Source organism: Vicia villosa, linkage group LG3, assembly GCF_029867415.1.
Source record: "Vicia villosa cultivar HV-30 ecotype Madison, WI linkage group LG3, Vvil1.0, whole genome shotgun sequence".
Taxonomy (NCBI): Eukaryota; Viridiplantae; Streptophyta; class Magnoliopsida; order Fabales; family Fabaceae; genus Vicia; species Vicia villosa.
Genome location: NC_081182.1, coordinates 72,377,608 through 72,402,948, shown reverse-complemented (window position 1 = coordinate 72,402,948; position 25,341 = coordinate 72,377,608). Strand labels below are relative to the sequence as shown.

The window sequence follows — 25,341 nt, the reverse complement described above, 5'->3', positions numbered from 1 at the left end:
TTAAACTCTATGGATCTTAAAGTGGATCGAACAAATGCAGAACGGTGCAAAATCAAATGTACCCATTCTGAGTGTATGTTCAAGCTTACAGTTTCATACAGGATGAGAAGTGATTCCTGGGTGATAGGCTCTATTTCTCAACCCCACACTTGCATCAACTCTAATCGCTCGCAAGATCATCGTAAAATAAGTTACAATCTGATATGTCAAGAAATCTTACCTCTCATCAACAATGATTCGTCGTTGAAGGTGAGAACAATAATTTCTCACATCACTAAAGTCTACAATTATACGCCCTCGTACAGGAAAGCATGGTTAGCAAAAACCAAGGCAATTGAACAAGTATACGGTAACTGAGAGGAATCATATAAAGAGTTACCCCGCTACCTACATGCACTTCGCACATATGCACCTGGTACTGTTTATGTGATGCAAACATTGCCAGCGTATGCCCCAAACGATACTCTTGTCAGCAGAAATGGAATTTTCCGTCGTCTATTCTGGGCATTCCAACCATGGATCAGAGGGTTTGCATTCTACAAACCTATTACTCAAATCGATGGAACGTGGTTGTACGGGAAATACAAAGGCACCCTACTGATGGCAGTTGTAACATCCCGAATTTTATTAATATTTTTATTAATTATATTAGTAATTATATTATTTGTTGTTTTAATAATTACTTATTTATTTCGTTATTATGTGATAAAATAATTATTTAAGTATTTAATTATGTGAGTGTTTATGTTGTTTGACTTAATTGAGTTATTAGAGAGATATAACTAAATGGGCCTAAGTGATAGAAACATAATGGATGAATTGGTGGGTTAAGTCCAATTGACATAAGAGAGATAGTAAGAGTAGAAAGTTAGGGTTTTAGAGTTGGAGTCTCATAACTCATTGTGGGGGAGAAAGAAGAGAGAAGATAAAGAAGGGAGGAGCACTTGAGAGAAGAAGAAAAATTATTGAGGAAGCCTCAATTTTCGCAACAAGTCTCAGCATAGAGTCGCCTTGGCAAAATAAGAGTATCTCTCAATCCAACTGTTGGATCGTTGCGGTACTTGGACAAAACGTTCCTGACTCACAGAGGTAAGTTTTGACCGGAGCAATTTTGACTTTGAGTGTTTTAAGTTTGTCTGATAAGCTGATTCCCGAACTGGTTTTTAGGTGTGTCTCCAAATGATGTTAGAAAGGATTTCTTTTGGAGAAAAGCTTAGAGCTATGGTGAAAGAGTCCAAATTTACCAAGGTAAGGGGGAGAATCCTTATTATTATGGGTTAGTATGATTGGGTCAATAGGTAGATTAACATGATTTAGGAATTTTGTTCTTCAAATTCTAGGTTTTGACATGTTTAGTGTGAAACCCCTAAATTTCTATGATTTGTGATTATTAGGTTTTGATGATAATCTTTGATATGTGATAATTAATTGTGTTTGAAATTAATAAAGTGTGATATTAATTGGTTGATTAAATTAATAGTTGAATTAATTGCAATGAGTCTATTTGATTGGAATATACTTGGACTTGAATCAATTATTCGGTTTGTCGGTAAATTACGGTATTTTGAGAATTTGACCGTAATTGTGTTTTGGTTTGAATATTTATGTTGAGAATAATATATTGTTATGTCAATGATGTTGTTTTGAGAATGTTCTCTGTGGGTAGCCGTATGGCATGAATCCTAGTGATTAGTTGATTGATTGTGAAAGTGTGTATTCATATATATTGGCAAATGTGAATTAACATGAGATAGTATAGTGTTAATTGGAATTTGTGTTCGTATTTGATAATTGGCCTATGTGTGTGAATAGTATATTCGTTATGAATGTGTATATGTACAATTGGTGGATAATTCATAGAGTTGAATTATTGTGATATGCGAAATGTTAAGATGGTAGAGATGATCTTAATTGCATATGTGTTGGTGATAATTGTACATACATTCATAACATAGTTTGCCTTGATATAGAGGTGGTTTGCTTTGAAATAGAAGTGATGGCTTAATCCTTGAGATGGATATAGAAGCGGTAAGCTATATGTTTACGTTTGGTGGGCTTTGGTCTTGTCCGGATCGGAAGCGTGACATGGATTCTAGATATTGAATCAGAAAACGGTGAAACATTGGGTTCACATTTGGTACCACATGCATAGAGTCACATGTCTTGCATTGAGTCACATTTGGTGTTATGTGATGTTTGAATATATGCATTTATGTGATTGTTATGTGTGTATGAGATGTGATAATTGAATTTGGTGATGTTTGGATACATAATTTTGTGATAAATGTGAATATGTGAAAATGATGGTTTGTGTACCTATTTGGAATAATAGTATTGAATCCTTTTGAATATTATACTATTGAACTTTGTTGCATACTTGAACATGTGAAATATATTGGATAATACTATTTACATGATTATGTCAGGTGTGATGAATTTCTATGATTGTTAATTAAACCATTGTAATTTATTATACTTTTTCATAATGATTTGAATTCTCACCCTTCTGTTTGAATGTTTCCCTTTGTTGGTAACGTGCAGGTTCTGACGATTAGTAGTTCGTGCGAGGTTTAGCCGGAGAGTGTCCGTGTTTGTTGGGTGATTAGGTAGTGAGTCAATGCTCTGGTCATGTAACACTGGGTTGGGATTAGTAGTATTGAACTCATGTTTTATTTTGGATATGTATTATGATACTATCTTGTGAACATGTATGTTTGTTATTTGTTGTTGAGAGTCCATAATGCCGAATATCTTGGATATGATGTTATATTATCTTGTGGATTATTATTGAGGTACGATTATGGTATGGGACATGATCAGTTATGAAATACATGAGTATTTATTATTTCCGCTGTGAATGCATGTTTTTGATGAATTATGACAAGTGAAAGGTGTTACCTTGATGATCAGGTGTAATTGTATATTTGATGATGAATGATGTTGGTTTTTGAAAGCTTTTAGTTTTTGGAAACGTCGATGTGACACCCTTTATTTATATGCATACTTATTTACTCTGATTATATGTTAAATATTTGGAGTATTAGAAAGGGGTGTTACAGCAGTCGCACAAGATGACAACAGTAACATCTTCCCAATTGCATTCGCTCTAGTCGAGGGAGAGACCGGTGGGGGTTGGAGTTTCTTTCTCAAAAATCTCAGAACGCACATGGCTCCGTAACCTGGTCTGTGTTTGATCTCTAATAGACATGCTTCTATTGTGAGTGCATACAATAACCCGACTAATGGTTGGCATGACCACCTTTCTACGCATGTCTTCTGCATTAGACATATTGTACAAAATTTCACGCGAGAGATTAAAGACAGAGTCGTTCACAAATTGGTTATGAATGCAGGGTATACATTAACTCAACCATCTTTCAAACATTATCGCAGAGAGATCAGATTGTCAAATCCAGATGCAGGTAGTTGGATTGATAATATTCTAGTGGAGAAATGGACAAGGTCATACGACAATGGACAACAATGGGGATACATGACAACAAATCTTGTTGAATCAATGAACGGTGTCTTCAATGGCATACGAAACCTCCTTGTAACTGCTTTTGTAAAATTAACATATTTTAGAATGGCTTCTTTGTTTGCACAAAGATGTGAAAGGTGGGACGCGGTGTTACGAGCTGGACAATTGTGGAGTGAATGTTGCACAAGATTTATCAAGGCAGAAGGTGCGAAGGCCAACATGCATATGGTTACAAGGTTTAACCGGCATAACCAGAATTTCATGGTCAAAGAGAAAATCAACCACAACGAAGGGCTACCGAGACAAGAGTATAGGGTTCTACTAGAATAACGTTGGTGCGATTGCGGAAAATTTCAAACATTTTGTATGCCTTGCTCCCATGTCATTGCAGCATGTGGCCATTTTCACTTAGATGCATTAGCACTTTTGTCTCCCATTTACAAGTATGAAACCTTGCTCCATGATCACTGCATTTTAATGCACGTTCTTCCATGTTTGTACTCAAGCATTTCTTCGGTTTGTTTTATTTATTTTTATGTTTTAATATGTTTTTATAATTTATTTTATTTTTTCACTTATTTGTTTTTCGTATTAATTTTTCAGCATTAGCAGTCTGCACGACTTTTGTTCATAAGTCGAGAGCTGAATCGGACTGTAGCAGGGCCAGAAAATTCGTGCAAGTGGCAGCATTAGTTTATTTTAGTGCTTGGGTCATTTGTAATGGGCCGGATCGACCCAGTTAAGTTGTGAAACGGGTTTGGGTACTTTCACCTAGGTTAGGCAGCCGAATTCACTGTTCACGAGACACACATTTTTAACTATTCACGAAAATCGGAAGCCTTGTACGAAACGGTCGATGGAGAACTAATCCCTATTGAGTTGATCTGCTGTAATTCGGATTCCAAGACTTGAGGTTAATATTATTTTGCAATTTAATTTCTATTCATATCAATCTTATTTTGTGTCACTCGTTTGCTTAATCCGAATTATCATAGAATAATATTTTTAATTTGATTGATTTATGCTCCCTGAATTTGTATGCGTTATATCGTCTGCTTAATTCGTTATTCCGCTAATTATTGAACTGTTTGCTTAATCTGGTGAAAGAGGAACATAATTCTTATAATTGCATTCTCGCTTGTTGAATGTTATTGTGTTCGAATGTGAATAAAATCCGCAGAATTATATTTATCGATGATAGTAGGAACCAAAACAACATATTAGCTTAATTCCATAATCACTTATTTTCATTAAAACAGCTTATTTTATAATCATTTTTTTAATCATTTTTTCTGTGATCCAAACCACCCCCCCATAATCGATTTGCCTACGGTTAACAATAATCAAGAATCCTTATGAGACGATATTTGAGTTACCGTTACCACGATACTACATTTTTAACAAAAATAACTCGTTTATGATCCGCGCGCGACAGCGGATCACTCCACGTATACAACAATGGCTTTGCAGTGGTAGCAAAAGAGGATTATTGGCCTGCGTACAAGGGGAAATGCATGCCCTCTTCTTCTCATGTTGCCTAAACTTTGACTTCTCCTACTTTACTGACTCTGGAAATGCAGGCTGCTAGCCTAAGGAGGGAGTGTGTTAGAGATTATATTCCTAATTATCGAAAAGCCCATAATTAAGACCCTAGTGATGCCGGCATCAAGGGTCAATTGGAGTGCAAGGGTTGACCGAATGGAGTTTCCTAGCTTAAACACTCTAAGCATTTTAAGGTTGATGAGTTATCCCTGAAAAGGGTTACATTGGTGGAGCCGACTAACGTGATCAGATATTGGGTAGTCATAAAACTAGTAGGGACCCTTTCTATTTTAAGTATTGAGACGACCATAAACACGACCAACATTGTGGTTGGTTGTCCTTCAATTTGGATCACCGGTTCCATCATAACTTTGCATCTTTATCGGCTTCTCTAAAGACATCATGATCTTAGTGTTAAGGATGCAGAGGGATAACATGTTCTTCAGTCGCTCTAGAACTGAAGTGTATGTGTTAAATCATCCTCTCATTCGGAGATGACGTGTCAGTGAATGATAAGGGTGGCGAACCTCTAGAGGAGTATCATCCTCTAAAGAAATTTTAACATCAAGACTTCCTTATATGGCATATATATGTCATTAAAAAACATCTCTGGCGTGACGACCTGATTGCCCTGGAAGGCTACCTCCCGCACAATACTGTCTCATGATGGAGCATACTGAAGGTTCTCTTCAATCATGAGAATTCTTTCATTCAAGAATTGTGAATTATGTTGTTGTACTAGGTATGTAGACGATGTTTAACAGGTATGTTGCTCCTTGGAATGCGATATTCACCTGTAACAACTAAAGGCTTAGGAGCATTTTCTGTCCAGATATAACATATAATGGAGGAGGTCGGTGTAATGGTCCATCTTGGTAAGGTTGTTGTGTGGATCTGAAGAATTGAAGATCTTGGAATGTTCCTTGTTCAACTCTTGGAAGTGCATAACTTTGGTGTGTAGATCCAGAAGGAGATATACCAAAACAAGCCCCTCTACCACAAGAGGAGAAGGAGGAAGAGGCAAAATTGGAGCACCTTCAGCATATGCAACAACAACTTGCCATTGAACGACATATCTAGTGACTTTGGACGTTACCTACTCAATGAATCTAATGATAGATATGTTCGATGAGGAGTTCGAAACTTCAAGGGGGAAATCATTGTCTCTTTGAGAAAAGGAGATTTAGATCTTTGATGGAGAGACAATGGTTTTCATAAAAACTAGTGGGAATCAAAAGTCGATTGTCACAAATAACATCTTTGTTCATTTTAGGAACTAGAAATGGAAGGTAAGATAGTGAAGTCGTGTCTTCTTGCGATGGATTTGTACTTTCAATTCGGTGAAGAGGGGGATGACATCCATGGTTAACACTGAAACACCCAAGTTAGTGAGAGAAATCATAAGTAATGTGTGAGTGAAGATGTATTTGAATACCTGACATGACACATTTTACCTCTATGTACTCAGAGTTGTTGAAATTGCCCACGCGTGATGTGATGTTGTGCGGACAACCCTCATATTGGATTAGAAGGTGATTGATGTGATGGACGGAGGAATCACTTGATTCTTATCATAACAAAAGTCCACATGCTCAATGTCTCTTATTGCTCGGGGTTCTATCTTAGGCTTTTCTCTATGAGTATTGCAAGTGACCAAGAACAAATCTGAAAGACATGTTTTATCATAACAAAAAAATTTCTAAAAAACTTTAAGGATGAGAAAAGAATTTCCCCAAATCCAATTGCTAACATGCCCTTTTCGCACTTGCTTATTTAATAATACTTCCTGTACGATAAAGAAAACACCGCTAAAAAATAAGGTAATTTCTCATTGCACCCTTATGAAGGATAGAAAAACACTTAGAAAGGGGGGGTTGAATAAGTGTAGCTTTAAAACTTGTATGATAAAAACTATTTGCACAAAGATTTTTATCCTGGTTCGTTGTTAACTAAACTACTCCAGTCCACCCCCTTTGAGTGATTTACCTCACCTGAGGATTTAATCCACTAATCACACAAGATTACAATGGTTTTCCACTTAGACAACTTCTAAGTCTTCTAGAGTATACTGATCACAACCTGATCACTCTGGGAACAAACTGCTTAGATACCCTCTAAGACTTTCTAGAGTATTCTGATCAACAACCTGATCACTCTAGTTCTTACAAATTAATGTAAACAAATTCTTTTAAGAGTTACAATGCTTCTTAAAAAGCTTTTATCACAACTGTGATTTTCTCTTAAGTTTAAGCTTAATTTCACTAATATATTACAACAGCAATGTAGTGAGGTTGAAGATGAAGTTTGAGAGCTTTTTGAATTTGACAGCGTTTCTGTATATTTGCGCAAGTGTTGTTTTCTGCTTCTCATCAGAACTTCTATTTATAGGCGTTTGAGAAGATGACCGTTGGGAGCATTTAATGCTTTGCGTATTTCGTACAGCATTGCATTTAATGTTTCACTCTTTTGTCAACTACCTCGAGCCTTGCTTTCGCTGTGTCTACTAACGTTGCCTTTAATAGCTTCTAACGTTCCTTTTGTCAGTCAGCGTAGCCTACCATCTTGTACTTGCTTCTGATCTGATGTTTGTGTAAACAACGTTTGAATATCATCAGAGTCAAACAGCTTAGTGCAGAGCATCTTCTTGTCTTCTGACCTTGAAGTGCTTCTTAGCGTGATACCATGAGAACTTCAGCTTCTGATCTCAAGTCCTTCTGATGCTTCCATAGACCATGTTCTGATTCTGCTTGACCATCTTCTGATATCTTGCCAGACCATGTTCTGATGTTGCATGCTGAACCTTCTGAGTCAGTGCTTCTTGCGCTGATTTTGTGCATACTCTTTATGTGATTCCTGAAATGGAAATTGCATAGGATTAGAGTACCACATTATCTCATACAAAATTCATATACATTGTTATCATCAAAACTAAGAATATTGATCAGAACAAATCTTGTTCTAACACCTTATACCTTCTCTTAGGCCCCGTGCAAAATTTCTAAAATGCCCCTGTATTCTGAGATATATCTCTGAACGCATCAATTCTTCATTTTATTTAAAGGTTTATTCGGAGATGTATTTGCAAAGGGATTTTAGGGTATGTTTGCAGATACTTCTCCGAATTGATCTTTTTTTAAATTCAAAAATTTAATTCGGAGATGCATCTCCAAATTAGGTGAATGTATATAAATGCACGTCAGATTCTCCCTATTTTCTCCTTCTTCATTTTCAGTTCAGCAACTTCATCTCTCCCTTCCTCTACCCCTTTTTAGTTTTCACTTTCCCTTAACTTTTGAAGCAACTTCAGATCCTTTGCTTGTATCTTGCCATTCCCAATTCCCAAATCCCTCTAACAATTGCATTTAACACTTTACATCATCATTAACACATTTTTGAGTAAGTTTCTCATTTAGCTTATTTTGAGTTTTGATTAATGTATTAGGTCAAATAAGTTACTTTTATGCATTAGAAAGCATTAGAATTTGAAATAGATTATGTGCAGGATATATATATATATATATATATATATATATATATATATATATATATATATATATATCTTTTGGGTGATTTGGATGAGTTTTGGATGGTTAGAGCAAGGGCAAAGATGTTTCCGCCATTAAAAATGAAAAAACAAAGCTTTTCTCGGAGATGTATCTCTGAAATGTGTTCTTTGCGGTGTTTGGAGATACATCTCGGAATTGTTTCCTTCATGATGCACTAATATATTTTGTTATGTTTTTTTGAAGGATAATGGCTACAAACGACGACAAGATGAGACTCGACCCTCCCACCCTAATTGCGTCTACTCGCCGCGAGAGGGCTCGTCACCATGAGCAAGCTAGAGTCGTCCCTATGCCTCACGACAGGGAAGCGTTGACATCTACGAGCATACTATCACAAGGGTTGTCATCCCAGGGTAGTGCACACCATGAGGAGGAGGCCCCTACTGCACAGGAGGCCCCACTTGCAGACCTTTATCCAAGAGGGCCCACAGACACTTTATTACCAATATACTTTTGAGATCATGTGGCTCCACATATCTGAGACGGAAAGGTATATTTCTCAATGCTTCTATTTTTTAATATTTTAACCAAAATTAATTTGAATGAGACTATTCTATTTTATTTTGAACAGGAACGAGAGTTTTTGAAATCAATTAACCATTTCACAAAGATTCACAGGTTTGCTCAGCTTTAGGAAGAGTGGTTCCTTACTGTACTCCGAGCCTCTAGTATTGCAAGTCTTTATTCTTCCATGTACTCTGTCATCGTCCTTGGCATGCAGGCGACATTTGATGAGAAATGGCATAGCGAAATGTAATCTTTCCACCTCCCCATCATACATTGAGAATTACCCACATGCTTTCTTATATCTCCCGCACAAAGGGAATATGTTGTTGTGGTACCGTTCCGTGTGTATATTGACCGAACTCAGCATGATGACGTCGTCTGGATGCCATACAGTACTCATCGGGATATAATTCTATTCCACCATATTTCATTATATTTTGGATGGCTGGCACGTTGGACTAATATCATGTGCAGGTATCTGCCAGAGCGGTGCATGCAGCAGTTTGGGTACGTGCAGATCATTATGAGGTCCCCCATTCTAGACTACTCATGAGAGTATTGCATAGAGACAACTGGATGACATTCTAGCGAATTTTGAGAGTCGTTTGGTACCGGAGGAGTACTGGAGTCAAGAATCCACATCTTAGTGGCATTATGTTGAGGGTTACATGACTTGATTACATTCTGTGTCATACTCTTACATGACACCAGGCGCTTCTAGATGTCCACCTAGGCCCGCTTATGAGGAGATCTTAGAGAATGAGCAGGCCATGGATGACCATGTCGCTGATTTGTTGTCGGTATGTCAGAGTATTATGTGGATTGCACGTGAGGGCATAGAGTCTGGGTTGTTTGAGAGAGGTGGCGATGAAGCGTGCCCTAGCACGTTCTATTCTTACCGAGGCATGAAAAGCTTTGGGTTACCATAGGTAAAAGAGGAGTCGGGTGTTAGGAGTCGACATACTCAGTAGATTATGCATTTGATTGTATTTTGTATATTTTTCCATACTTTGAGAATAATTTTTGTACTATGATTGACTTTTTGATTAATTAACGCATTACTATGTTCTCTGATATTCATGTTTATTAATATTTGAAACAAATAATGGCAGTGTTAATTGAATTAAAATTATTTTGGATTGATAAAAATATAATCTCATTATATTGTTTTTGCAAAAGAAACATGCAGGCAAGAACTCAGAGATGTATCTCCGAATTTACTCTAGAAATAGTTCGCAGATACATCTCCAAACTATTTTCTTAAAAAATGTGGTGGCTGTTTGATTTACTAAAGACGAAAGATGATTGCGGAGATGTATTTGCAAATTAACCTTAGATTTATTTGAAGATGCGTCTCCAAATTAAATTTAGATAAAAAAATGATATTTGGTGCATTCTAAAATGTATCTTCGAATAAACCTAAAAATATGTTGGAGTTTTTAGAGGTGCACCCATGTAAGAGTGTAATGAAAAATTGCCGAAAATAACTAATGGCACCGTAATACATTAATATGAAATGATTAGCTCCCACAAACACTTTTATGAAATGTGTATTTCTAATTTCTAAAAAATTAGATCTTACCTAGAGTTTGTGACTTACAGCCTTTCTAACTAAACAAAAATTAGTACGACCAATTAAAAGTCAAAAGGAGAAGGCTTCTATTTACCAAAATCGTATAACAAGTGTACCACGCTTCCCTACTCTGTAGAACTCACTCTAGTTTAACTCATCACAAAATGAAGAACAAGAATAACAGAACAAAGAGCCTTTACTAATACAATTTTATACAACAGTTTCTTTACAAACCAACTACAAAACCATGTTTCTTAATGTATTACAACTTAATTTATTGACAACTACCAGTCACTCGACTCGATACTTCCACAATGGCCTGGACTGGCATAATTCATAATGTATTATTCCCTTGAATTCCTTTTTTCTATGGAATTTTTATCTCACAAGCCCCAAGTAGAAAACAAAAGAGGTGGAGAAGATGAGGGAAAAGATAAACTGTTGACCAACTTCAACTATTACTTGAAAGAAACTTCAGAAGCGCCAGCTATAGGGAGATCACTCGGGGTGCACACGAGTGCCCTTTGCTGTAAATGTCTGAGACTCTGTTCCATGCTGACTTGCACCATCTCAGCTAGCATCTTCTTTGCTTTACCAGATTGATCGTCCCCGTCAATCTGAGATATGATGTTGCATACTATATTCTCAAGAGTGTCGGGTTGAATTTCAGATCTTGGATAAGGAGATTCTCTTAGTAGTTGCAAAAGGGTGCGCGCTTTTATCTGAGACTTGGGTGTTCCTTGAACAGTGAGCTCAAGTAATCCTGGAATGACACCTTCTCTAAGAATCGGTTCCCTGTATTTACAACGATCACTTTGGCACAGTGTCAATAGTGTTCCAACTGCATGCTCCCTACTTTGGAGAGTGCCGTTTTCGAGAACCTCCACAACTGCAAGAATCCCACCTTCCTCAGATATCAAGACAGTTCTGCATTCATCATAGTCCACTAAAGGTTCTATCAAAGCACAGCATTTTTCAGCTGTTTTTGAGGACTTTTTGCAAGTTTTGAGGATATCGACTATGAAAGGGATCGGATTTGTTTCCAGAATAAAGCTAAGATTATTAGGGTATGTTGATAAGTTAGAGAGAGCCATTACTGCATCAGCTTTCGCCTGTGGGCTCCCGTCTCTAAGAATCTCCACAAGAAGGGGAATAGCACCACAAGCACTAATAATTGGTTTGTTAGTTGAAGAAGCAGATAGTGTGAGCAAAGCTGCAGTTGCAGATGCCTGAAGATTTGGATTTTGTGACTTGAGAAAATTAAGTATTGGTTCTAATGCTCCAGCCTCCACAATTTTGATTTTATTCCTGCAAGATAAGACCAGTTGTGAATATGACTGATTTATAACAAAAAATTATTTAGCAAAAGGTTAATCAGTACTATGGAATCTGAAATAAAGAGCATAAGGTAAGGTACTACACACATCTAGAATGTGAGGGAGAGAGAGAGTTAGATAGAAACGTAAAAGTATCCTTTCTTCTCAAAAACATCTAGAATGGCAATAATTATGTATTAAAACACAAACCAAAATAAGGAATTTTGGTCCATGCTTGTTTTGGATATAGGTAGTAGATGAGAGGGTGGGAAATTTAGAATGAAAATCCCTACACAATTGCTTGGCATAACAAAAATGTAGGGAAGTTGAAACTAGCGTACAACTCATTTCCACCTCACAAAATTTGGTCATTCCCATAGAATGAAAGTGATTTCTCAGCAACCATGAGTGAGATATGAAAATCAACACCTCCTACCACAGTCTCTATTCACAATTTCACCCTCTTCCTTATTTTTTTGAACCAGTCACTTTCCACCCCCTCAGACACGCATAACCTCAATGAAAAATGGAGTATACTGTAGTTAATTTACTAGTTTAAAAGTGTAATTAAAAAAAAGTGGTGATGAAAAGAGAACAAGTTGAACCTTAGGAAGGAGTTTACTTAAGAAAGAAGAAATAATAAGCGAAAAAGGAAAAGAAACCAAAGGTAAAAAAGAAAGTGCACCATGACAACCAAAGGAAATCCACTACCCAATTGGATAAACTTTGACAACAAAGAATCTAATTCTTTCTGACAACATAATGCACATGAAGTTATCAAAAACAATAATATCACTAAAAAAAATCAACTTAATTGACAATTCTACTAGTCATAAGTCATCACCATGAAAAATAAAAAAATGGATATATAACAGAAAAAACCTAATTTGATGTCTCATTTTCTCTTTCATTATGGCTCATTCAATGAATCACAAAACTATGGTAAATTACCAAAGTAAGATGAACAAAGTCATGAAAAAGTAGCTTTCTTATTTCATGTCAAAGATAGTTGGTATTATTAACCAACCTCTATGCCCCAACCCATTATTGCTAACAACCATCTATCTAAAATGGTAGAATATGAAAAACCAATAACAAAAAATAAAATAAAAGAGATATTTTACCACCAACCAATGAAATGCAAAGAGATATGAAAAAAAAAATAATGAAGGGACCCAACAAAGAACAGAATCCAAGAATTGAAGAATAATTCTTATACAAATACACCAGTCAATGAAAATCCATAAACCTTAAAGTATTAATACCCTGTATATGCTTTTGGTATACAAAGATCTACAAAAGAATTGGTTCTCCAAAAGAGAATCCTAACGTTATGCATAAGATACGGATTAAAATAATAATAAAATTTAATTAAAGAATTAAACAAAATCAAACCCCAAATTGAAGTTTTATTTTTAACTTTGGATCGAATCTCAAAGTCCGTGGCTTAAGGCATCGCTTACTTTTAATAAAAAAGCGCACAATTTCCCAAAAAATCAAAAGCACTTACAACAAGAAAATCTAAAATATGCATGAAAATTAAATTAAATTAATTTTATGCTCTTTCAGCTTCCGATTGGTATAATTATTTATTTCTTTTAGAAAATTCTGTTAGAAAAAGTAGTTGCTGCTTACTTTTCATCTTTGACGGCAAGATTAAGCAAAGCGAGAAGCGCGGGTTCGTGCGACTCGTCTGAGTCGACTCGGAGCATATCAACGAGTGGACCGACAGATTCAGAGAGCTGGCGCCGACACCGCTGTGAGGTTTTTGTAAGTTTCCGGATGTCGCGAGCGGCTTGAAGCCGTAATTCTGGTAAGCCGGATTTGAGAAGCTGGAGAGCTCGCCGGACGGCTAACGGCGTTTGTGGTTCTTCCGGTTCTAAATTGATTGTGTCGGTAGCATGTGGTTCCCATGAATAGGTGGAGGAGGAGGAAGAAGAGGAACAGGAGGAAGGGGAATGAGGAGTGTCCATTGATGTGATGAGAGAGAAAGGTGGAGAGAGAGAGTGTGTGATTTGAAGAGAAGAGATGAGAAACGGAAATGGAAAAGGTAGGGTGGAGGTTATTAGAGAGGCGTTAAGCAACAGTTATGATTGTTGATAACTTAACTTATAGGACAAACACACAAAGTCATATTCTAGAGAGAGAAAGAGAGTGATGTAGAGATAGATAGAGAGAGAGAGAAAGAGCAGTTGTTGTTGTTAGTTTTTTGTTGGGAGTAGTTTGGTGAAATTTTTAGAATCACCTTCCTTTGCAACACATGCTTGTGTAATTATTTCATTTTGACTATAATTTGAATACTCAATTTATTTTTAAATGTAACTTATTAGTCATTTGAATTGAATCATTTATTAATATAAACTTTCTTTTAAATTTTAAATTGTATTGGCAAAAACTATATTTTATCTCACTAAAATGGTGTTGGCTACATGAAAATAAATGATATCATAAGATTCTATCAAAATCAGAAAAAAAAATTTAAATAACCAGGTTTGATAAAAAAAATACGAAAAAAACCATGTTTTCGGGGTATTTACCAAAGTGTCTAGGTTTGGGATATCAGAATACTGAATGCGCCAAATGAAATGGCGTATAAGTATAAATTTTGGGTGCATGCGCCAAATGAATTGGCATGCCCTAAAATCCAATATGTTTGCGCCAAATGGAATGGCGCATAAGTCTAGGGTTTTTGCCCTAGAAGCCAAACCATTTGGCGCCTTAGTTCTAGGGCTTTTTTTTTTTAATTTTTTTTTTCATTTTTTTTTAATTCATTTTAGTTGAATATATTAAACTTAAATTTTTTTTTTTATTTTATTTGTTATGATATTTACAGAAATAAATTTGTAAAATATTTTTTTCGCCTTATAAATGTAATGCAGAAAACGAAAATCAAAATTGTAACATCGATTACAATATAATTTAAGAACTAAACATCGATTACAATATAATTTAAAAACTAAACATCGGTTACAATTAATTTCAGAAACGATACCAAAGATTAATGAAAAATACAACAACATGATCAATGACGTCCATCACCAAGATAGCCATCCGTTCCGCAACCTGGTCTTGTAATGACACGTTTACCGCGATCGTTGATTCCGCCGCGAATATTGACACCGCCTCTTTCCCTAGCTCTACCCCTACCCCTGCCCCTTTGTGCTTCTTGTTGGGTTTGTGTCACGGGGGCTGGTACTGGGATGTCGCGTGGATCGCTGTCTATGAATTCGTCGACGCCCCCATAATTATCCGGAAAACCGCTGTTGTAAAGTCGGCTACCCATTCCCTCAAATGTGTTTATTCGTGGTGGTGGAGTGGGGTGGGAAAAGACCTCCGGTTCATAGCATCCCGCAGCACTAGAACTACCTTGGTTAAAGCCGAATTGGTTTGTAGGTGTTGCGTAGCCGGAGGGGGCGCCACGGTGAGAGGATTCACCATGAGGACCATCGTCGGGACTAAGATGAAGGCTAGATGAACCGGGAGTTAGGTTTTGGCCGAATCCCCTTGAGGACCCAACAAATGTTGCAAATCCGAATGGTTGTGAGTGGGTCTGATATTGGTCCGAGGAAGGATGGCGGTCTTCATACCCTTGTAATGGTTGAGATTGGGATTGGAACATATTTGATTGGCGGATGTTGCGTGCGGAACGGGATGGAGTACTGAAAATATTTTGTTGTTGTTGCTGGATTTGTTGTTGTTCCTGGAGTTGTTGTTGTCGTTGCTGTTGTAGGAGTTGTTGTTGGCGGTGTTGCAGGCTTTGTTGTTGTCGCTGCTGAAGTCGTTGTTGTTGCCGGAGTTGTTGTTGTTCTTGTTGTTGTTCTTGTTGTTGTTGTTGTGGTTCTTCTTCCGGTTGTTGTTGTTGTGGCAAGATGTAGTTCTGTGCACGGGGATCATTCAAATAGAATGGAGCTGCAAGAAACAGGTTAGGGGTTGTGGCTGTACGATACCAACTCATGTACTCAGGAGAAGGTTTCATTTCATGGTCACTAACGGGGAAGTTTAGGACATACTGGCGACGGTTCTTCCACATCTGGCGATGATCGGGTGCAAAATCCTTCCAGTTTTGGTGTGTCCATTGATGGTTCACTCTTTTTAGGTGCCACACTCCCAAGTCAACAGGAGGGTCGGGTATCCGTTGACGCATCCCAAATTGAAGCATCACCCGGTCACTTTGATGCATTTCTATTATGTTGTACCGGATTAAGCAGCATTTTGTCGTCCAGATTTCTGCATCCTGAGCTCTAGGCTCATACTCACACTCGAGATACGGTCGCCATATGAACTTGATGCATGAGATTTATACATTACTTCGGGAATTTTTTTTTAAGGAAAATACTTATAAAAAAGAAGAAAAGAATTAGAGATAATACTTGATGGGGTCCAAGGTGATCAATTAGCGAGCGGTACATTGTGATATTTGACCGCGGATTACGTGTGAAGTCCATTTTTTTCACACAATATCTACAACAAAAAAATAATGATTTAGTTAGAATGGAGTAGAATGTGTAAGGAGAAAATGGTATAGTAAAAAATTACCTCAAGGCATACGGAAAGTCCCAACTTCCGTTGTTAACCGGGGCCAGTATGGGCATCCTCCACCACCCCCACACCTGCACCAACAGGGCGCATCCATAGAATGTGCAGGACTCAGCAACCGCGTTTTTGCATAGTGACTGGTACAAGGTAGCCAGTACCGCAGACCCCCAGCTGTACAGACCTACTCTACTAAAATCCATTAGCAAACGAAGATACATAAAGTTAACCGTGTTACCCGTGCTATCCGGGAACAAAACGTTTCCAATAAGCAACAATACATAACACCTAGTTTTCTGCAGTATGGTCTCTTGGGGAGACGCATCATTCAAGTGAAATTTTTTATAATGCTCCTTTAACCTCTTGAGGTTAACACCTTGCCCCCTAGCACCAACGGCTCCTTCTATCAAGTCTATTCCAATTGCCTCTTGGCATAAGCTATTCGCCTGCATAACACAACCATTAATTGCCTTACCATCAACAGGAAGGCCGAGTAGCATATGAACATCTTCAAGGGTGATGGTGCACTCCCCTGTTGGAAGATGGAAGGTGTGTGTCTCGGGCCTCCAGCGTTCTAGCAAAGCAAGAACAAACTTGTGGTCAATAGAAGACTCGGCGATCCTGCTAATCGGACCGAAACCAGCAATGTTCAGGTATGGTATAATGCGGTCGTCCGGAGCGATGGTATGTTTACTACGAGTGCGAAAACGTTGAACGTTCTGAAAAGAGTAAGCATGCCCAAAAAAATCAATTAGTTTATCAGGGACAGTTGCATGATTTTAAAGTAATACTGATACACTTACGAAGGTTGCGATGTTCTGGGGGGTTCCTCTGTGTGTTTCGCCCATGGTTAGGAGAGACATGGTTGAAGGCTGAAAATTCGTAAGCTGATTGCAAAAGGATTGTTCTAAGAGTAGATGAGTGATAATGGTGATGTATCTCCAGAATCCCAAGTGCTTTATATATTGATGAGGAAAAAAACGGTAACATCATGCATGCTTGACATGTCAACACAGCCATAAGTGTTTGGTGTTGCTTCTGCAGGATGTGTTGGCATGCATGCAGTCAAACTATCGGTGACAAGGCATGGTGGGATGCATGCAGCTCAGGTCTAGGTGACAGCTCGAGTAGCATGCATGCAGGAGTAGGAGGAATCCTGGCAGGAAGCTGATCAGGAATCTTATCAGAAATTTTTGCAGTCGCATGCTTGTTAACAGTAACTCCATGCTGGTTTACAGTAACTCCTGGAATCGTTTCAGAACATGCAGGTGGGACCATGTGGGACCAGGTGGGCCCCTGGGGGGTCCACACATAATACATATGCGCCAAATGATTTGGCTTATTCTCCAAAAATTCCTTCTTATGCGCCAAACCATTTGGCGACTTGCAGTTGAATTTTTTAACTAATGCGCCATTCCATTTGGCGCATTAGAAGGCCCTATTTTTTTTTTTTCAAAATTAGGGTTTACGTGTATGCCTTGAATACGAAACCCTAATTGTGATCCAGACCTAAGGCAAGACTTCAGACCCTCTATAAATTAGGGTTTACTGTGTGCATTAGTACACACGAGCAAAAAATGAGATCTCGAATAAGGCCAGATAGCTCGCACCGGACTACAGAGCCTCCACCCCCTGTGAGGCGTTTCGACTATCAACCGGACTATCGTCGAAGGACTGAATACGTCATTTTCTCTGCCGTCAAACCTCCTATGCAGGTGTTGTTTTGGAACATTCAAACCATGGACCAGCTTAAGAGAACCCTCTTAAGGTTTTTGGACGGAGAGTGGAGTCCAGGCGAACAAATCAGATCTATCAAGAGACTTAGAACAAGGGGCGGTGTTTTTCTTGAAAGACAGCGTTGGTGGGAGACTATGGAGGACGACATTCAATGCACTCGAATGATGGAGGACAGAGAAGACATTGTCCTAACCGTTGTAATTTCCTAGATGTCGCAATTTCTTTACCCTTTAAATTACTTCTGTACCGTCCAATTAAATGCTCTGAGCATATATTAATGAAATGTTTTTTTAACATTACCAAGTTTCCTATTAGTGTTTAAGTTATTAATAATTAACAAAGTTATTTTCCTCTGTATTTCACCCCCTATAAATATAGGTATGAGTGTGTGGAGTTGAAGTACCAACTCTTTCTTCATTCTTACTGCAAACACTAAAAAATGAACTCAGTTTGGGCTGTCGTTTTTTTTTGAGGAAGGTAGGCACATGCGTGTCTGCCTTAACCCCCACTGGAATTTCCAGAGAATTGTTAGAGCCATCAACACTGGGTTTCGTCAACTAGATGGTCCAACAAGAAAAGTTAAACAGATAGATTACCGTTGTCCATACATTACGTTGACGGATAATAATCCAGAAGGCACCTACATGTATTATTGGGACCGTGTGAAAGACGATGTGGACGTGGATCTAATGTTTTGGACATACAGTGGAGAGGTTAACCGAGGCGTTGAAGATCCACTTGTTCTTGCAGTGATACTTGAGTAGTTTAGATTAAGTGTTGTTTTCTTTGTTGCAACGATCGAGCGTGTACTACAAGTTTTTATTTGTTATTTTGCAATGTAATATTGTGATATACCGGTTGTTTTGGGTTGCCAAAACCGGATCGTTCAATTAAAATTAATGTGGTCGTTGTGTTAATTATGGTTTTTTGAAGATTAATTACGCTATATAAATAAATAAATAAATAAACATATATATATATATATATATATATATATATATATATATAGATATATATATATATATATATATATAAATATATATTATGTATATATATAAATAAAAACATATACATGAATATAGAAATAAATAAATATATATATACATAAATAAATATTTATATATATACATAAATAATTATATAAATATAAATAAATATTGATATATATATATATATATATATATATATATATATATATATATATATATAAATAAATAAATATATAATTATAAATAAATATTGATATATATATATACATAAATAAATAAATATATAAATATAAATAAATATTTATATATATATATATATATATATATATATATATATATATTTATATATATATATATATATATATATATATATATATATATATATATATATATATATATATATATATATATATATATATATATATATATATAAATATTTATTTCAGAACTAGCTGCTAGATGTAGGGCTGCATGCATGCTTTGTCTAGGGGGAATCGTTGCAGGAATCTTATCAGGAATCGTTGCAGGAATCTTATCAGGAATCGTTTCAGGACATATGCAGACGCATGCTAGGGTACATGACATATATAAATAAATAAATATATATATATACATAAATAAATATTTATATATATACATAAATAATTATATAAATATAAATAAATATTGATATATATATATATATATATATATATAATTATAAATAAATATTGATATATATATATATATATATATATACATAAATAAATAAATATATAAATATAAATAAATATTTATATATATATATATATATATATTTATATATATATATATATATATATATATATATATAAATATTTATTTCAGAACTAGCTGCTAGATGTAGGGCTGCATGCATGCTTTGTCTAGGGGGAATCGTTGCAGGAATCTTATCAGGAATCGTTGCAGGAATCTTATCAGGAATCTTATCAGACGCGTGATGGGGTACTTGACATAGATCAGTGTGTCTATGTGTTGGCAAGGATGTAAGAAGCACAATTTATAAGGCCACCCAATATTTTCTAAACGTTACAGCCCACACTAACAATTTTATCCAATCTGACTTGAGCTTACAACACCCAAACACTTTCCCAGTCAAAATGACTTCATCAACCCAGTACCTTGTGCATGCCCATCTGAACGGTGAGACCTACTCTCATGAGATAGCCGGTTTTGTGATGAGAAACACTCAGGTTGTACCATTGTTGTTGAGCAAAAGAGCAACATTTTCGTACTTCATTCAGCGACTATACTCTAAGATTGCAATGGGTCCTATTGCAAGCGTTTTTTACCAATGTCCCAATTTCAATGAAGACAACACCGTCAAGTTTTACGAGATGGAAATTGCCAATGACGAAGACTTGCAAGATATGTTTACCACCCACGAATACTCTGGGTTGGATTCCATCGAGCTGTACGTTACTCTTCAGGTTGAGACACAAGAAACTAATGTTGTCCAGTCACAAGTTATTGACCCACCAGTCAACGAGCAAGACGAGGTTGACGTCATTGACGAGGAAGAAGACGATCTGGAAACTGAATTTGACGACATGGTCAACGAGGAATCCGACGACGAGCAGCAAACGTTGGTGCCTCCAGCTCATGCGTACGCACCTCCAGCACATATGAGTAACTTGAACCTCCAAGGTGACGAACCATCATCTGACATCTTCTTCACACCCTACATACAAAATGACGAAGAATTAAAGGAAGGAGACAAGTTTCCTTCTAAGGAGGCATGTCTGAGAAGAATAAAAAAATGGCACATGGCGAACAACGTTGATTTTGAAGTAGACCGTTCAAACCTGGAACGGTATGTAATCACTTGTAAAAATCCAGAGTGCGGGTTCAGACTGTTGGCCTCTTATAGGAAGAGAAGTAATGCATGGAAAATAGGGTCGATTACGCAGAAACACACGTGTGTCAACCCTAACAATTCCCAGGATCATACAAAACTCAGTGCCGATCTTATATGTCAGGAGATCTTGCCTCTCGTAAGCTCTGATCCGTCTCTGAAGGTTAAAAATATAATATCACACATCGTTACAACCTTCAACTACACTCCATCTTACAGAAAGGCGTGGGTTGCAAAAACAAAGGCAATTGAGACAGTCTACGGCAACTGGGAGGAGTCATACAAAATTCTTCCCCGATACCTCAATGCGCTACACAGTTACGCACCTGGCACTGTTACTATTCTAGAGACACTGCCCGCGCATGCACCGGATGGAAACCCTGTCCAAGGAAACAGAATATTCCATCGGCTTTTTTGGGCGTTCAAACCTTGCGTCCGAGGTTTTGCACACTGTAAACCCATACTTCAAATTGATGGGACATGGTTATACGGCAAATACAAAGGAACAATGCTCATGGCGGTTGCACAAGACGGGAACAGCAACATATTTCCAGTGGCGTTTGCTATCGTCGAAGGTGAAACTGCGGGGGCTTGGAGTTTCTTTCTAAGGAACCTCCGAGAACATGTTGCTCCCCAGCCTGACATATGTTTAATCTCTGATAGGCACGCTTCCATAGAGAGTGCTTACAATAATCCAGCGAACGGATGGCATGACCCCCCCTTCAAAACACGTCTATTGTATTCGCCACATCGCCCAAAACTTCATGCGGGAGATCAAGGACAGACATCTAAGAAAGGCCCTAGTCAATGCTGGTTATGCATTGACCCAACCCACATTCCAACATTATAGGAGTGAGATTGTAATGACAAATCCAGAGGCAGGTACTTGGGTAGATAATCTTTCCAGGGACAAATGGACAAGGGCATACGACAATGGCGTGCGATGGGGCCATATGACAACTAATCTTGTGGAATCCATGAATGGCGTTTTCAAAGGCATCCGTAACCTTCCAATCACAGCACTTGTGGAGGCCACATACTTTAGGATGGCTTCACTCTTCTCAACAAGAGGCAGGAGATGGGGTGATGTTAGGCAAGCTGGTCAACTATTAAGCGATAGTTGCATGAAATTTATGCAACAGCAATCGGCAAAAGCGAACACTCATCAGGTGACTTCTTTCGACCGATTCAATCGCACGTTCAGTGTGCGCGAGACAATTGACCACAATGAGGGACTGCCAAGGCAACAATATAGGGTTCTTCTTGACGAAGATTGGTGCGACTGTGGAAGGTTTCAAGCTTTTCGTATGCCTTGCTCACACGTCATAGCTGCATGTGCGTATGCCCACCGCGACGCTATATCACTACTGTCTCCGATTTACAAGACTCAGACATTGCTCAGAGTTTACAGTGTTGCGTTTCCTGTGGTGGCCAAGGAGGATTACTGGCCTGAGTATGAAGGAGAGGTAGTTTGGCACAACGACGCAATGCGGCGAAAGAAAAAAGGGCGTCCCAATAGTACACGGATTAGAACCGAAATGGACGTCCGCGACAAAATGGAACGAAAATGCAGCATTTGCCGTCAGGTGGGGCACAATATCAAAAGATGCCCTAATCGTGGCTCGACAACGTCGCAAGTTTAGTATAATCTGTATTTTTTTTTTAATGCAACGTATCAGTTTCGCTTACCGCCTCTTGTAACCTTGCCTCCGTTTTTCATCAATAAATTGTGCTTTAGTGAATAACCGAAATTGCCAAGGCAAACATTATTCAGACATATTCTTCTGTTTTTCCAAAATATATTTTTCAGACCCTTTCCAGAATCGATTTATCAGATATATACCCGAACCGGTGTGCGAAAATACCGGAAACAAGTAAAATTTTTAAAAAAAAAAGACACAACACATAGTAGCCAAATGAAATGGCGCCTATGTGTTGTTATAGGAGTGCATGCGCCAATTGGATTGGCTACTCCCATTTGCCCTAATTTTTTTAGGGTTTACGCCAAATGGATTGGCTAGTTGTGTATATATGCGCCAAATGGTCTGGCGCATTCACTTCTAGTCAGTCCCAAACCTAGACAGTTTGGTAATTTACCTGAAAACATGGTTTTTCTTGTATATTTTTTATCAAACATGGTTATTTTAATTTTTTTTTCTCAAAATCATATTTTTATCCTATTCATTAATCTTGAATATATTTCTTTAATAATTTTGTATGGTGTATTTAGATTATGTAAGTAGAAATTTTTAGAGTTTAGATTTTTAGATAATTCAAATGTTTTAATTAATTTTTTTTATTTTAATTTTGTGTATATATACTATTAAAATTTTAAAAATAGAGAACAATTTGTAATTTTTAAAATTTTAAAGGAGTCCATTTGTAAAATTTGAAAATATTTAGGATCAAACTATTATTTTTGAAAATGAGTTGTCAATGGCAACCAACTCATCCAAACATTTGGGAGTTGAAGACTTTAAAACTTGTTACACTTTTACGAAGAGAGTTGTCTCTTTTTGAAAATAGATAAATCTCTTTAGAACATTAGCCTTGCTCCAACGAACCAGTTGTTATGGTCGGACCAAATGATTCACTATAGATCTTCTTCTATATGTAACTTCGAGTTATCCACGACCTTGAGTGCCCGTACCCTTTACTCATTTCGAATAAGAGATTCTCGCGACCATTAATGTCACCACTTCAAAATAACGTCAAATTGTTAGGCTTTTATAAAGGTCTTTGAGATTATCTGTTTGTGACTATAAGTTAACCCCATCATAAATATCTTATTCTATTTGTATGGTATCAGATAAGACCCAAAAGTGGTTGGGTAGCTCTAGGCGCCTTGTTAAGAATAATCTTAATCACCCCACTCTAACCATTACAAGAACTAAAAAGACACGTTTGTAAGGGTAAGGGGATAAGATGGTACGTCCATGGTTACCACCGAGGACAATGATGCATATTGTTTCCCCTTATATTGGATGAAAGGTTTGGTTCGGTTTTGAAAGAATCTGATACTCGAACTGATTAAAATTATATGGATTGGTTTGGATTGGATTTGCAAATTTTTATGGAATGAGAATTATGGTGCTAAAATCTATGCTAGTACTCGTCTCCTCTTTGGCAAATATTTTCCCAACAACTTTAAAGTGGTGAGTCGAATGAGGACCAAATATTTGTCCAACATGGTGGAGAGCTACCTGCTTTAGGGCCTGATGCTGGAGTGTGTATTCTTCGATACTAGTGACCAAGTAAATAGGTCTGTTAATAAGTTGAAGGCCAGGTTGAACAGTGCAAAATAGGCACTGACTCGGAAGCAGGAGTCACTAAAGACTAACACTGAGGAACATGATGAGTCAAAGCGCTGTGAGGCAAAGCTGAAAGAAACACCGGAGAAGGAAAAGGAAGACGCGAAATAAGTCTTATAATGAGCCTTGGAATGCTCGAATCTCTTATGGATCCAATTCAAGCCTTTCGAACGTGTCCCACTAAATAATATCTATATAACTCTCATAGTCAATCGGTACTCACTTGATCTCCCATTTGTCACATTGTAGCGTTATGACCATGTGATCGTTGTCTTAAGGATGAATTCCATCAGTGTCTCTGTCATAAAAGGTAATTTTAGTCTTTTGAGCATTATCTAAGCCTGATTTAGATCTGGTAGAAAAATCTTTCACAATCATAAGTTGTTGGGCATATCGTATGTGATAGGAGATGGATTCTCTGCCCCTTAAAAGACCCACAAGCTATGATATTGAGAGTGTGATGGATTGGTCTATCCTTCCCTCCCTCATACTTTTTTCCCTTTATGGATCTGAGGCTTCTTGGTGGATCTCACCCTTGAGGTTTGGTCCACCTCCTGACTGGTGGGGACTTCCCCCATACATACTTCTTTAAATGATCCATCTTGAATCAGCTGCTCGATCTCTTTCTTTAACTGGTAGCAATTTTCTACGTGATGACTCTTCACCTTACGATACTGGCACCATCTACTAGGGATCATGCCTCGTATTTACAGACCTAGAAGCTGGTGGAGAAGGAATATCATGAGTGTGAAAGACTTAACACCATATTTGTTCTCAACGAGTGTTTAATGGTGTGTCTTAGAGGGTTTTCCATTGCATTTCACTCATTCTCTTACAAGTGAGGTTTAATGACTCATGCATTATTGTAGACATGTGTTAGAAACTATAAACGTTATTTCCTTGGGGTCCTTAG

At 37.4% G+C, this 25,341-nt stretch overlaps 1 protein-coding gene across 1 annotated transcript; it reads right to left on the bottom strand.

Annotated features, from left to right (window-relative positions):
* Window positions 1-10,847: 10,847 nt before the first annotated feature.
* Window positions 10,848-14,187, bottom strand: LOC131661854 (U-box domain-containing protein 4-like). The gene is made up of 2 exons (XM_058931494.1): window positions 13,621-14,187; window positions 10,848-11,977 (listed from the first exon to the last, which is right to left on the bottom strand). Exons 1-2 carry the CDS (start codon window positions 13,956-13,958, stop codon window positions 11,128-11,130), a joined length of 1,188 nt encoding a protein of 395 aa, XP_058787477.1. The 5' UTR covers window positions 13,959-14,187; the 3' UTR covers window positions 10,848-11,127.
* Window positions 14,188-25,341: the final 11,154 nt, after the last annotated feature.